The sequence below is a fragment of the Balaenoptera physalus genome (genome assembly GCF_965194825.1).
Source record: "Balaenoptera physalus genome assembly, chromosome: 15".
Classification (NCBI taxonomy): domain Eukaryota; kingdom Metazoa; phylum Chordata; class Mammalia; order Artiodactyla; family Balaenopteridae; genus Balaenoptera; species Balaenoptera physalus.
Genome location: NC_138894.1, coordinates 10,852,398 through 10,866,415, shown reverse-complemented (window position 1 = coordinate 10,866,415; position 14,018 = coordinate 10,852,398). Strand labels below are relative to the sequence as shown.

General features: G+C 41.5%; 1 protein-coding gene across 1 annotated transcript in view; it reads left to right on the top strand.

The window, feature by feature from the left end:
• Nucleotides 1-2,477: 2,477 nt before the first annotated feature.
• The window catches only part of VWA3B (von Willebrand factor A domain containing 3B), a 215,020-nt gene continuing 203,479 nt past the window's right edge, over nt 2,478-14,018 (top strand). The window contains exons 1-2 of the mRNA XM_082427390.1: nt 2,478-2,503; nt 10,565-10,792. Coding sequence (XP_082283516.1) covers nt 10,597-10,792 — 196 coding nt within the window. The 5' untranslated portion in view covers nt 2,478-2,503; nt 10,565-10,596. The remainder of the gene's footprint in view (nt 2,504-10,564; nt 10,793-14,018) is intronic.

Here is a 14,018-nt window from a genome sequence, read left to right as displayed (position 1 = left end):
TTCTATTTAAAATGAAGGGCCGTTGATTACAATAATCAATTATGTAGTCACTGAGATACCCATGTGTATCGAAATAGATGAGGGAATAAAGAGCAATATGTCCCAAATACTGGGCACCTAATTTTATACAACTAACAGACACCTTTCAGTAAAGGGAGACACAATCACCTTTTTGCTTCTCTTATGTAAATAAATTTATTCTTTCACAGAATGGTTCTGTGGAATTTCTTTTTCACATTAGTCATCATTTACTCCTTGTCCTGTTCTTTCAGGAAATGTAGTTGGGATCTTAAAGACTTAGGCTTGCAGCTTTGCATTAGCACTTGGCCTTCATCAAGTAGTTGGAAAAGTTTTCAATAGAAGGAAGAAGGCTACTAATTATGTATTCTTTTGAAGCCATCCTGTCAGTTAAAGAGTTCTTCAAAAGACAAAAAAATGGCATTCAGGTAATGACTTTCTGGAGTTTTGCTTAAAATTTCACTGCAGTTAAAAATCAATACTTCTCTGTCCATTATCTGCGAATGATTCAAGAACCAGGTTAATTTATCGGTCAGGAGGAAAGACACGTGTGAAACTGAGTCGGGTGAGGGGGAGAGCAGGCTCTGGGGCTTGGAAGGTGGGGGAAAATTCCTGCCAACTTGAGCAAAGAGGTGGGATCACCTGTAATTAACCTGACCAAGATCACACAGCTAGTAGGTGTAATTCGTTTAATGTTATCCTCTTCCTCTCTTTCCTCTCTTCCCTTCACTCCTCAAGAAGTGTGAGTATTGATCTAACTGGATCCGATTTCAGGATGCTGCTGGTGCCAAGGTTAGAGTGTGAAGCTGTCCACCAGGTATGTGGCTCCCTCTTGTGGGGGGCTCTGGGTGAGTGAGGCCTGGGGGGCTCAGCTTGCCCCATGGAAGCCTCCGTCACAGAGGGATTCTCCACCTCCAGCAGGGTGGGGAGTTGGGGGAAGGAGCCTCAAGTAAAGAAAAAGGCAGATGCCTTTCTCCCCAGAACTTCTGAGCTCTGAAATCTGAGTGCCCATTGGCCCATTCCCAGAGGCGGAGCAGTCATCGTGCCCCACCTTATCTTGCAATTCCTGCTCAGCCCCTCCCAGCAACCATGCAGGCTTTGGAGGGCATTGTACAAAGATGCCTCCATTTTTCTGTCTAAGATTTTATTTATGCTCTTCTCACTTCTTGAAAGGCACCAAGCTACAGTTAAAGGTCCTTCCCATACACACTTTCAAAAATGTTGAGACCAGAGTAGAATTATAACAGTTGAGAGATGAAAGATGGGAGGGAGGCCAATAACCTCAGAAAGATACTTTAGGTGAGCCTGAGGCCTAGCCAGAAAAACCTCACAGACAAACAAAAAACAACCCGACAAGAGGCACACTTTTCCATAGCACTAAATTCCTAGAGAAGTTTGTAGGGCATTTGAATTGGGGCTTATGGCAACATAATGGTGTCTTTAATAGATACTTTTAGAACATATAATCTTCAAATGATCATTATTGTATTAGCATTTTACAAAAGCCCTTGGCATATAATATTATAAACCCTATCTCTGTGACAGCATTTCTATTTGAGTAAGAAACTCTTAGTATATAATTTTAGATGAAGCTGGACCGTGTGTGTGTGTGTGTGTGTGTGTGTGTGTGTGTGTGTGTGTGTGTTTTCTGAGTTTCCGTATACTCCATGTGCCCTTGCTGCCACATTCCACCAGGCAGCCTCTTCTCTACTTTATTTCCATGTAGCACAGTGGAAAGTAGAGTGTGTTCGCCTGCAACTCTTTCTGACTGCTGTTCTCCAAAAGCCCAAGCCTTGGTTTATATGGCAGAGAGAAATTCCCACTGCCCAGTGATTATCCTGTGCTTCCCAAAGTTCCCCATCTCCTAGTAATGAGGTGGGATCATGTGACTTGCTCTGGCCAATGAGCTGTTAGTGGAAGCAAACATATGACTGCATCAATATAATTGTGTGCGTGTGTGTGTGTGTGTGTGTGTGTGTATACGTGCATATTAACATAAAATGTTTGCATTTGTTCTGTAACTTGATTAAAAAATAACTCAGTAACATACCTTGGAGATCTTTCTATATTATTACAAATAAACTTATTTTTTTTAACTACTATATTACAATGAGAATATACCATAATTTCAACTACTTCCTTATTGATGGACATTTAGATGATTTCCATTATTTTGCTATTATAAAAACACTTTCACATATTCTCAAGGAAACCAAGTGGAATCGCTTGGTAGAAAAGTACGTACTTTTACAATTTTTTAAAAACTGATTTAAAAAATATTCTATTATATTCAAATTACTGGTATTTTACCTGGGATTTTCACAATTAGATTCATCAGTGAGAATGTTGTAATTTGTTTAATGTTATCCTCTTCCTCTCTTTCCTCTCTTCCCTTCACTCCTCAACAAGTGTGAGTATTGATCTAATTGAATCAGATTTCAGGATGCTGCTGGTGCCAAGGTTAGAGTGTGAAGCTGTCCACCAGGTATGTTTCTCCCTCTGGCACTTAGCTCTTTCGCAAAGGGGAGAAGAGGGCAGCAATACCAGAGCTTACCTCTTCTGGTGGGCAGACCCTCTTCTCTCCTCCTCCCACCACACATTTGCCCCTCCAGGCTTGGCAAGACACTGGTAGAGAGATCTGAGCTTAGAAGGAGAGAGAGGCCCTAGCCTTGTGCCCAAGTCTTGTGCACACAAAGTGTTGCCAGGTCACCCTGCCATAGGGTTAGAGGGCCCTAAAATGAGGAAAAGTCTTATCTCCCATTGCCATTTCCAGTTTGTCTACGCCTCTGCTTAGGAACCACAAGACGAGGATGACTCAGCCAAGGCAAGATTCAGGCCCATTCCTGAATATCGCTTCCATATGATCAAAATCTCATCCCAGGAGCGTTGGTTTTGCCAGCTTTTGGTGTAAGTATCTATTTCGAAGAGTGATTTAAAATTTTCAAGTGTTTGGGACTTCCTGCTTAGATAAAATATTGTTGTTCAAGTCTTAATTCAGCTATTGGGATATGACTGTAGACTCAAAGTCATCCAGTTCATTGAAAAGCCACAGTGAGTTGCAAAGGGGTTGATTAACAGGAAGTGTGGAAGGCAGAGGCAATTAGAAAATGGACCTGCTTTATGCCATTTAAAATTGAAATGTGTTCTGTTAAAAGCCCATTCAAGTCCAGTGAGGTTTTCATTGTGGCGTTAATATCCAGCTCTAAATGAATACTGTACAGCTGAGACAGCAGAACATTTCTTTTGGAGAAAACTAAAGCCAACAATTGATCATCACAGCACGTAATTACGAGGGTGGGGTGTTGAGGCAGGCTGCCTGGGTTCAAATTCTCCAGCCCCCCTTTACTTGCTGAGTAGCCTTGGAGAAGTTGCTTGATCTTATGTCTCAGTTTCCTTGTCTGTCAAATGGGGATAATCATGGTATTTCCCTCCTGGAGTTTTTGTGAGGATTGAATGAAGTGATATATTTAAAGTGCTTAGAGCATTGTCTGGCATTCAAGAAATTCTAGCTATTATTTTTAAATGTCGAGTAACAGTGAACATAGTAATTGTCAAGGGCAGAAGAGTTATCCTTAAAAGCTCTGTTCCTCATGAAAGGTGTTAGGTTGAGAGCCGCAAGCCTAAATTCACTCCTCAAACAAAGAACAATGAACTGAAGAACATCACAATATATACAAATGTCTGTTTGGACTTCGCCCACCCCAACTATCTCAGGCAGCCCCTGGGCAGCCAAACTCCCTGGACCAACAGTGCCAACCAGGGTTCAAGAGCAACTGCTGCCTGATCCAGGTGCTTCACTCCCCACTTCCTCCTTTCTATTTGGGAATGCTACTGTGTTAATTCTCTCTCAGACTCTTTCTCATACATACATACAATTCTCTTGAATTAACATTCTAATTTTTCTCTGGTTCCAGTTTTTGTGGTGGGCTCAGGAAAATTGCTTTTCCTCCTTTTTTTCATTTATCATCATCCCTGCCCCTCGCCCACCGAGATTCTAATCATGATCATAAGCCCAGCAGTGCCAGTGATAGGCTTGTTTAAGGAAAAGGAAAAACCATTCAACCTGAAAAGTAACCAGCACAAAGGTCAAATAACAATGTAAGGGCTGTCACAAGGCAGGACGCAGTGCCAGGAGTGTGGCACTGACAATTGATGCTCTGAGTCTGGACAGGTGGAAAGAAATGATTGGGGCTGGTGTGTCCCCAAGGGCCAAGTGAAGACAGAGGAGCTTGTGCTTGCCCTGTAGGCCCTGGGCAGGTCTGTGGCTCCCAAGTTGTGGTAATTCAGGTGAAGGGGGTGTTGGAGTAAAGGCACGTGTGGTCAAAGGCAGGGACCAGGTTAGTCTCCCTGCTGGATGGAGGGTTTGAGCTGTGGACAAAGAGGCTGAAAGTACAATATGGGCCCTGAATGATAAACTCAGGTTAGACATTACTTTAAGGATGGGAGTGAAATAATAAATGTCGATTACTGAGTTTGATGGTAGGATACAAAATATCTGTAAAATGTAAATTCAAAACAAACGTGTGACAGTTCAGTCCAATGGCATATCACAACCGTGCTAAAGGTATTCTTATGCCAGACCAGCAAACAAAAATGAGGTGAACCATCCTGTGGCTGGCTGAACTGAAGTCCATATCAGCTTTGCAATACTTCAAAATGGCCTAAACTTCTGCTCACTTATCTGTCTACAATTTAAATAATTAATATTTAACATTTCCTAAGAATTTATGCTTATAGGCACATAAACATAAGTGACAGAAGCATAGAGTCATCTGCAGTGACTTGCATATAACTGGCAAGTGTCCCAGGGAAGGGAGAAGGCATGGGGTGAAGGTGGAGACAGGAGCGCCTGGCATGACAGCATGAGGCAGTGGGTTTGGCTCAGCGCATGCTGTGTGCTCCATCTCACCCACCTGACCCAGGAATATGAGTCTGGCAGGGTGTGGACAGCAGGGATTAAGGTGGCATTGGCAAACGTGGGTGTGGGCGTGGCCGCTGTGCTACTTGCCTTCTGAACAGAATCTTCAGTACTGCTGAGTTTTTGTTTGTTTGTTTTTTGGGGGTGTGGTTGGCAGATGTCATTTGCAGGGCCAGTGGTACACAATCTACCTTTGCGTAATGATTTATGATCTGTGATCAAACCTTTCCGTACTTTTAAAGTTATAAAGGCATTAAAAGAATGTAGGAAAAGTAAACCACTGTAGATGAAGTAGACTTTTCTGTCGAGGACAGAATTATTCAGTTCTAATATTAACTATGTTTTATTAGATCTTTGAGCCTACAAATAATCTGGTTACTTTTTGAGCTTTAAAATCTAAGACACAGTTTAATATCCCAATACATATAGTAAAACAATTCTTGCCTGTGGGGTCTCCTCTTAAGGATTTAAAGACGCTTTTCACAAGCACAAGTTTATTTCCGAGTGACTGAAAAATCACAGGCGCATATTTTGAGCTCTTTGCTTACTCGATAAGGTACAAATAAAGTAAGAGAAAATAATGCCTATAGGAATACTTATATCCAAAGATATGAGGAATTTTGGTAACTGAAGCGCCCTCCCCCACAATTGCAAATTTGCAAAACTGCAGCTCACTGTCCTTCCAATCCGGCTGTCTCAGCTGGACCCGGTACCCAGCCCCGCACCGCCCCCCGTGGGAACCGCCTGGGAGCCCCGCCCCCTCTCCTCTGGCTCCGCCTCCACGGGGGCCGGCTTGGGAAGCCGCGCCTTGATTGGCGGTGTCCGAGCAACCGCGGCGACGCAGTGGTGAACAGGTCGCGCTCGGGTCACGGAGATATGGAAAGGCTGGAATCCTAACGCGCCAAGCGCGGACTCTGCGCCAGCTTTATCAACCAACGGGATGCGTGGCTCGCCCGTCCTCTCGGGCCAGACGGCGCCCCGAGCATGGGAGGGTGGCTGCTGAACAGGAATCGCCTTGTCTTTCATCTGACAGGTTGCCTAGTAAGTGTGGGACGCTATCCCCTCACGTCAGAACCTCTGAGGTGCCGAGGTTTCCAGCAAGCTGCATAGGGAAACCTTGGGATCATACAGTTTCCGAGCTGGACTAGCCCCCGCTTACAGATGCGGAAAGAGGCCCAGAAAAGCGCAGCGACTTGCTCTGACTCACTTAACTAATTCCTACGAGGGTCAGACCCAGAAACAAGGAACCGACCCCTCCTATTTCAGAGCTCTTTGCACCATACCTCACTCCCAGGGAAAGCTCGGTCGCTCTGGTAGAGAACCAGCTTAGAAAAGTTTTGTCTGTACTATAGGCCAGCAGTAATAAGGTGAAGCAGGTAGAGTTTTCCAAATATTTAAGCTGAATTAATGCATAATTAAGTCATGCACGGTCCCTCAACCTCTGACCATATAGGACCTGCTCTCTTAAGGCGTCAGGACTTCCACAGGGGCTCACCGCAGGACAGCCCTGGGGCAGCTCTTGGCCGCCTAGAACCGGCAGACCCTAGCAGCCCCAGGCTGGCTGTACCTGGAGCCCCTAGTTACCTTGGTTGGGACCTTTTGGACTGTGCCAGCTTAATCAACTTTATATTTTTTCCCCAAATTCTGCCTGCCCGACCCTGCCTTCAGCTCAGACTTTCACTTCTTTTTTTTTTTTTCTTTTTTCCATTTATACTTCCTCTTTCTATTTAGGAAACCCCTTTCTATTTCCCCAAACTTTGGCTCTTGGGATAGCTTTTAAAACTTAGGGAAGTGCTCAACTGGGATTTGTTGTTTCTAACTTCTGGGTTCCTCTATATTGTAATAACCTCAGAAGAAGAAACTGAATTATAATAGTAATAATAATAGCATAGTAATATCTGGGAAATGTCTGTTTAAAGAGACAGCTGTTTCCTGCCCTGAGAATCTTTGCCTTGTTTGAAGATCAGAATTCTCAGTAATTCTGAGTGATCAATTTAATTCAGCTCAACACCTGTACAAAGTACCTGCTGTATATAAGGCACTTTGCTGAGGACATTCATGTAGTTTGTCCCTGTAGTCATTGAACCTTCTTTCAATCTAGGGAGGACAAACCTGAAGTGGCCAAGGCCATATGGGTGAAGTATCAAAGCAAAAACTAGGGCTTTCCCAGGGGGAGGATGCAGAAGGTTGGTGAGAGGATCTGTAGAGTCTTAATGAAGGAGCAGGGTTGGAAATGAGCCTTCAAGGCTAAGATTCCACGCAGGAGAACGACCTGAGAGCAGCTTAGGTGTAGGAAAGCAGGAAGGCTGTGTGGAAGGGTTGCTTTGTCAGTTTACTTGACAACTTTGCTCTTGAAGGCTTCCTTGCTCTGACAGAGTAGCTCTTATCCCATCTGAGTAAATGATCCCTTCTGTTGGAGGTGCCCTTTCTCTCCTTCCTTCTTTGTTTTCTCTGGATAAGTTCGACTTTCCAAGCTTTCATTTCCAACAAAATGGGTATGCTCAAGCTAAAAAGCCTGAAGAATCAAGATCAGAATTAGAATGACTCATGTAGGTTCTCTGATCCAGTAGAGCCAACCAGACTTAAAAAAAAGCTTCTTTTTTAAAAAAATCATTCGAATGCAAAAGGGACTGGGGCATACACCTTAGCTGGAGGATTCAGTTGCCTTTTGTTTGGAATTGAGAAAACGTCCCTTTGGCTTATAAACAAAAGCTATGACCCTTCTGAAATCTTCTTAAGGTTCCAAATCCAGTTTAGTAGTCTTAGTAGGACAGTTTATGTAGCGGTGCTCCCTTTTTAACCTAGGGCGTGTAGCTTCCTCTAGTAAGAAGACTACAGGAGTTGGATGAATGTGTTTGAGAAGGAGAAAGATTAACTGGAAATGGTGAAATAGTGAAAAATATTCTGGAACTTCCTTTTTCTTGTTTCTATAGGAACCACTGGCCAAATTTAAAAGTTCTTCAGCTGGCAGTCTTTGTTGGACAGATCACAAAAAGAGAGTAGAAGCATATTAGTCTGCCTTCCTTGCTCTTTTCATGTTCTGTGATTCTAAAGGAGGAGGAGGAGGAGCCCAAACTTCATAGCTCTGGGGACATGGTGGGTAAAAAGAGGTTTGGAGAAAAAGTGGGTATATGAAACAAAGTACTAAAGGGTAATGACTTTTTTTTTTTTTTAGCTTAAAAACATCCATGTATTAGCTCACAAACATGCAATAGTATAAAGGGTAATGACTTTTAAGGAATTTATTTGTACATAGTTCTTGCCAATACATCAGGTGCTCACCCACACATAACTAATGTATTGCCACATTTGTTCCTTGCAGTGGACCTGGGAGTTAGGGTGTATTACCAATGTAGAGGGGAGGGGTCGCTTGCCTAAAATGGCAGAATGGACCTACACAGAGTTTTCATTCTAAATCTTCCCACTCCTACACGATGCTTTCCAGATACTCTTGTAACATTCCCATCAAATTGAGCCCTTGTAGAAAGATCTTCACCAATAGCATGAGTTTGTGTACCTTTGGAATTCAACATATATGGACAATACATATTCACATAAACCTTCAAATAGAAATCATTATCTTTAAAAACTTGAAAATGATAAGCCAGGAAGCTTATTGAGCCTGAGCTCTGATAATAAAGGTTAGTGCTCTGTCTTCAGTGAGGACCCAGGAGCCCTGATGGACAGCAGTCTTACCGGAAGCAATCCGTAAGCTTGTACCGTAGGACCAGGCTGGAGGTCACTTATCACCATGGCAGAGTGGTTAAGAAATGGCTTTGACTTCTGCTTCTGCTTTACTGGCTATGGGTCCTGAACAAGTTCTTTAAATTCTTGAAGCTTCCAATTCCTCAAAGGTAGGTGGGGTGATAGCAGTGGGTAACGGATACCATGATGAAGAATTTGTGGATAGTGTCTTTAAAAAGCTCAGTTCCTGGCCAACAAATGGAAGTTGCTGCAGTTGGTTTTATTACTGTAAAGTTCACAGAACATAGACTCTGGAGTGGGTTAGAATCTCAGCTACACCCCCCACCAGCTGTGAGAACTGGGCAAGTTAGTTAAGCACTCTGTCTTGGTTTCCTCATCTGTAAGATGGGAATAATAGTACTACCTACTTCATAAGGTTATTGTAAGGAAAAGTATATACTACACAGAACATATATAAAGTTAATAAATGTTTGCTAATAATAATACTTCTAACTTCTTTTCACAAAACCTCCCCAGCGTGGGTCCGATTGATTTCTGTTTGGCTGAATTTGCACGTCATAACACTGATACTTTCAGAAAATAGGGTTAGAGTTTTAGAAATGGGAAAAGCGAGTTTTTCCATTGTTGAAAAAATGTTACATTCCACGGAAACACATTTATATGCATTGCACATTCTAGATACAGAGGGAAGCAGAGGTTTCTACTCTTTCTCCAAGTCATCAGGCCCTGCCTGAAGTTGCACTGAGTGGGTTAAGATTACATTACAGTCAAGCTCCTCCTTCCCTGTGTGTACACCAGCTATGTTTAGGCAGGTCTAGATCAGCTCAGTGTGTTGTATATTGCATTGAGTCTGGTTGGTCCCAGAACAGCTGGCTACGTGAGCCAGAACGTTTAAGTACAACTTTCGAGTGAAGTCCCAGAGAATGAAACATTGGAAGGTGAGTTCATGTATTCTATCAGGGCTGAGCCTCTGTCTGGTTCCCCACATGTCCCTAGCTCCCAGTTAGCCACTCCACCTGAGAAAAGGTTTGTTTCCTTTCAGCATTTTATCCTCTTTATCCTCTTTGGAAGAGAAAGGTCAGGTGTGATTATAACTGGAATACTGATGTGTCATGAAGGTTCAGGAGCGGATGTTTATTTTCCAAAATGGAAGAGTTTTGTATTTTTCTGATTATAAAAGTAAATCTTGTTTTAGAAATGTTTAAGTAGTGTAAAAGTTTAAACAATATAGAAAAGGCGAAGACTATACATGCTTCCATGACACAGAGAAAACTACTGTAAAAATTGGCATATATCTTTCTAGATGTTTTTCTGAGTGTCTGTGGGTATACGCATGTAGATGTTGAGTTTTTTTTTTTTTTTTAAGTTTTATTTTCACTTCTTTTTGTCATTAGGCTATATCCCACTGGGGATATACAGCTAAATTACTGCATTTTATTTATTTATTTATTTATTTATGGCTGTGTTGGGTCTTCGTGTCTATGCGAGGGCTTTCTCTAGTTGTGGCAAGTGGGGGCCACTCTTCCTGGCGGTGCGCGGGCCTCTTACTATCGAGGCCTCTCCCTTTGCGGAGCACAGGCTCCAGGCACGCAGGCTCAGTAATTGTGGCTCACGGGCCTAGTTGCTCCGCGGCATGTGGGATCTTCCCAAACCAGGGCTCGAACCCGTGTCCCCTGCATTGGCAGGCAGATTCTCAACTACTGCGCCACCAGGGAAGCCCGTAGATGTTGAGTTTTATGGATACCTTTTAGGCATACATGTAGATATCTTCTTTGCCAACAAATATACAGTTTGTATTATAATTTTTACCTGATAGAATTCCACTGAATGGTTGCACTGTAATTTACACTAAACCAATCCTTGGTTGATGTTAGATTGTTTCCAAGTTTTCGGGAAGTCTGATGTTGACAATTGCCCTTACAGGAGGTCCCTATGACTTAGATCCTAGCTCAGAGATGGAGGTCCAAGGCTCATCTTCCGCCATCTCTGAGCAGCAGCTGCGGCGGCAAGAGGGACTGAGCAACACCAGAACAGACTCGGCCAAGCAGAGTCTCATCTCTTCTGAGGAATGGCTTCAACTGCATGGGCTTAAGAGCAACAAATTGACCTTGAAACAGATTTTGTCACAGATTGGATTTCCACATTGTGAAGGTATAATACTCACAAAGCAACACTGGCTGGAAAACCCAACCAGCACGTCTCCCTTTAGCCTTTGAGGAGGTCGCATCAGTTCTGAAGGTCCCTCAAAAGCACAGGTCTCTGAGTTTATTTTGATCTCACATCCTTACGGGTAAAAAAGGTTTGCGCACGGACCTCCAATATATGTATCAGTATGTTATTTAGATGTACAATCATCAGTCCACATATTAAATATTTATAATGCTTAATTTCATTCTTTCTTCTTTGAAAGATGAAATAAAAAATAAATAAGAGTTATACGCCTTGTACCCCGCAGATGTCTTGCTCACCCCCTGGCATATGCAAACCCTTTTGGAGGCTATTGATTAGAACAATAGCTGTGTGTGGTTTCAGGGAGAACGTGCTATTTTCCTGTTGTGACCTGCCTGTTAATGGTCCAGTATTTTCTTAAATGTCTTGGTTAGAATGTTAGTTTTCAACTCCCAGGAGTACCGCCCTCCAACAGGGAGTATGGAAATGTGTGAGGGTTTTTTTTTTTTAAATGACATGTTGACTTGAGTCGCTACTGAAATGTAGGGCCTGGGGACCAGGGGTACTGAGTGTCTTACAGTATGTGATTGCCCACCCATTGGGACTGTGCTGGCCCACATTTCCGTAACACCCCACCTGAGGGAAACACTCCTTCAATCAGGGCAATTTTCATTACTAGGATTTTATTCTGAATTTGTCGATTAATTAATCAATTAAACATATTTTTTGAGCAGCCATTAATACTGTGTTTTTCACATTTTTCACCAGTTCCCTTGACAGCTTTGTTCCATGCTGGTAATAAGGAAGATCTAGCGGATGTAGGTGTTACAGACTGATCTGGGGGCCCATCCTAACGGCAAGGCCTTGCTCTTCAGGGCTCAAGCTGTGCTTTCTTATTTATCCTTCCGCAAAGGCTAGTACAGCCGACCCTGTATCATCTAAATACCTTTTAGATGTGGGGGAGTCTGCCAGAGTCAGGGTCTGTGGGATTCCTGTATAAAGAAACAAACTGAAAGCAGTTTTATCTCATGTTTCAAATAATTATAATTCAGTCATTAATATTAGCAAAATAGCAATTCTTTATATTTTGTCAAGGATTTTTCCATTTACGATCATGAAGGATATTGCTCCGTAATTTTCTTTTCATGTCCTTGTTAGGTTTTGGCATCAGGATTATGCGGCCTCATAAAATGATTTGGAGGTATTCCCTTCTCCTCTATGTTCTGGTGGTGTTTGTATATGATTAGTACTATTTCAACTTTAAATGTTTGATAGAACTCACCAGCGAAACTTATCTGAGCCTGGAGTTTGTAGGAAAAGTTTCATAAGAAATTCAATTTCTGTAATTGACGTAGAACTATTCAAGTTTTCTGTTTCATCATGTCAGTTTTGGAAAGTTGTGTTTTTCAAGAAATTTGTCCCTTTCATGAATGTTTTCTAATATATTGGCAAAACATTGTTCAAAATATTCCCTTAACATTTTTTAAATACCTGTAGAATCAGTAGTGATGTTCCCTCTTTCGTTCTTGATATTGATAATTTGTGTTTTCTCTCACTTTTCTTGATAAGTCTTGTTAGGGGTATATCATACCTATTTTCAAAGAATCAAATTTTGGGTTTGTTGATTTTTTTTTTTCTATCCCTTGTTTTCTATTTCATTGATATCTGCTTTGCTCTTTATTATTTATTTCCTTCTACTTACTTTGAGTTTAACTTGCATTTCTTTTTCTATTTTAAGGTGGAAACGTAGATAATTGATTTTAAATCTTTCTTCTCTTCTCATATAGGTATTTAAAATTATAAGTATTCTCCTAAGCATTGCTTAGGCTGAATCGCAGACATCTTGATAGGTGGTGTTTTCATTATTATTGAGTTTAAAGTATTTATTTCCTCTTTTACTTAGATTCATATTCTTAGATTTCTTAGATTCATAATCTTTTTCCTTAGATTCATAATCTTTTTCCTTAGATTCATATTTTGTAAGAAATGCGTTTAATTTCCAAATATGTTAGGACTTTTAAAGATATCTTTTTTGTAGTTGGATTTCTAATTCACTTCTATTGAGGTCAGAGAACATCTATTAGTCTTTGAAATTGACTGACATTTAACTTATGGCCCAGCGTGTATCTTGCTGCACATTTCATACATGCTTGAAAAGAATGTGTATTCTGCAGTTGTTAGGTGGTATCTATAAAGGTTAATTAGGTCAAGATGCTTGATAGTATTGTAGAGATGTTCTATGTCTTCAGTGTTTTTTTTTTTTCTTGTGGATTTGTCCATTTCTCCCTTTAGTTCTGTCAGTTTTGTTCGTGTAGTTTGAAGCTCTAAATGCATACACATTTAAGATTTTCATATCTCTCTGATGAATTGGCAGATTTTAATAATTTTGAAATGTCCATCTTTATATCACATGGTAGTCCTTGTTTTGACATTTACTTTGTCTAATATTAATATAGCCACTACAGCTTCCTTGTGCTTCATTTTTACATGGCATATATGTTTAGACTCTTCACTTTCAAATTATCTGTACTCTCTGTCTTTAAAGAGTGCCCCTTTAACCCAGTCTCATAATCTGTCTTTTAATTGTAGTTTGGGCCTCTACATTTAATGTAGTAATTGACTTAGTTAGATTTAGGTTTACCATTTCTCTGTTTTTTTTCCATTTGTCCCATCACTTTCTTTCCCCTCTGTTTCTCCTTTCCTGCCCTCTTTTGGGTACATTGAATATTTTTGTATTTCATTTAATTCCATTTTTATTTTCCATTTGAATTGCAATAGGATTTTAAGGTATACCATTTTTTTAAAAATAAAGTTTTTTTTTTATTTTTTAAATTTTTGGCTGTGTTGGGTCTTCGTTGTGGTTCGCGGGCTTCTCATTGCGGTGGCTTCTCTTGTGGAGCATTGGCCCTAGGCATGCAGGCTTCAGTAGTTGTGGCACACAGGCTCAGTAGTTGTGGCTCGTGGGCTCTAGAACGCAGCGCAGGCTCAGTAGTTGTGGCGCGCAGGCTTAGTTGCTCCGCGGCCTGTGGGATCTTCCCGGACCGGGCTCGAACCCGTGTCCCCTGCATTGGCAGGTGGATTCTTAACCACTGCACCACCAGGGAAGCCCAAGGTATACCTTTTTGCATTGCATTTTCAGTGGTTGCTCTAGTGATTATATCCTTAACTTGTCATGGTCTGGTAAAAGTTAGCTTTGTACTACTTCATG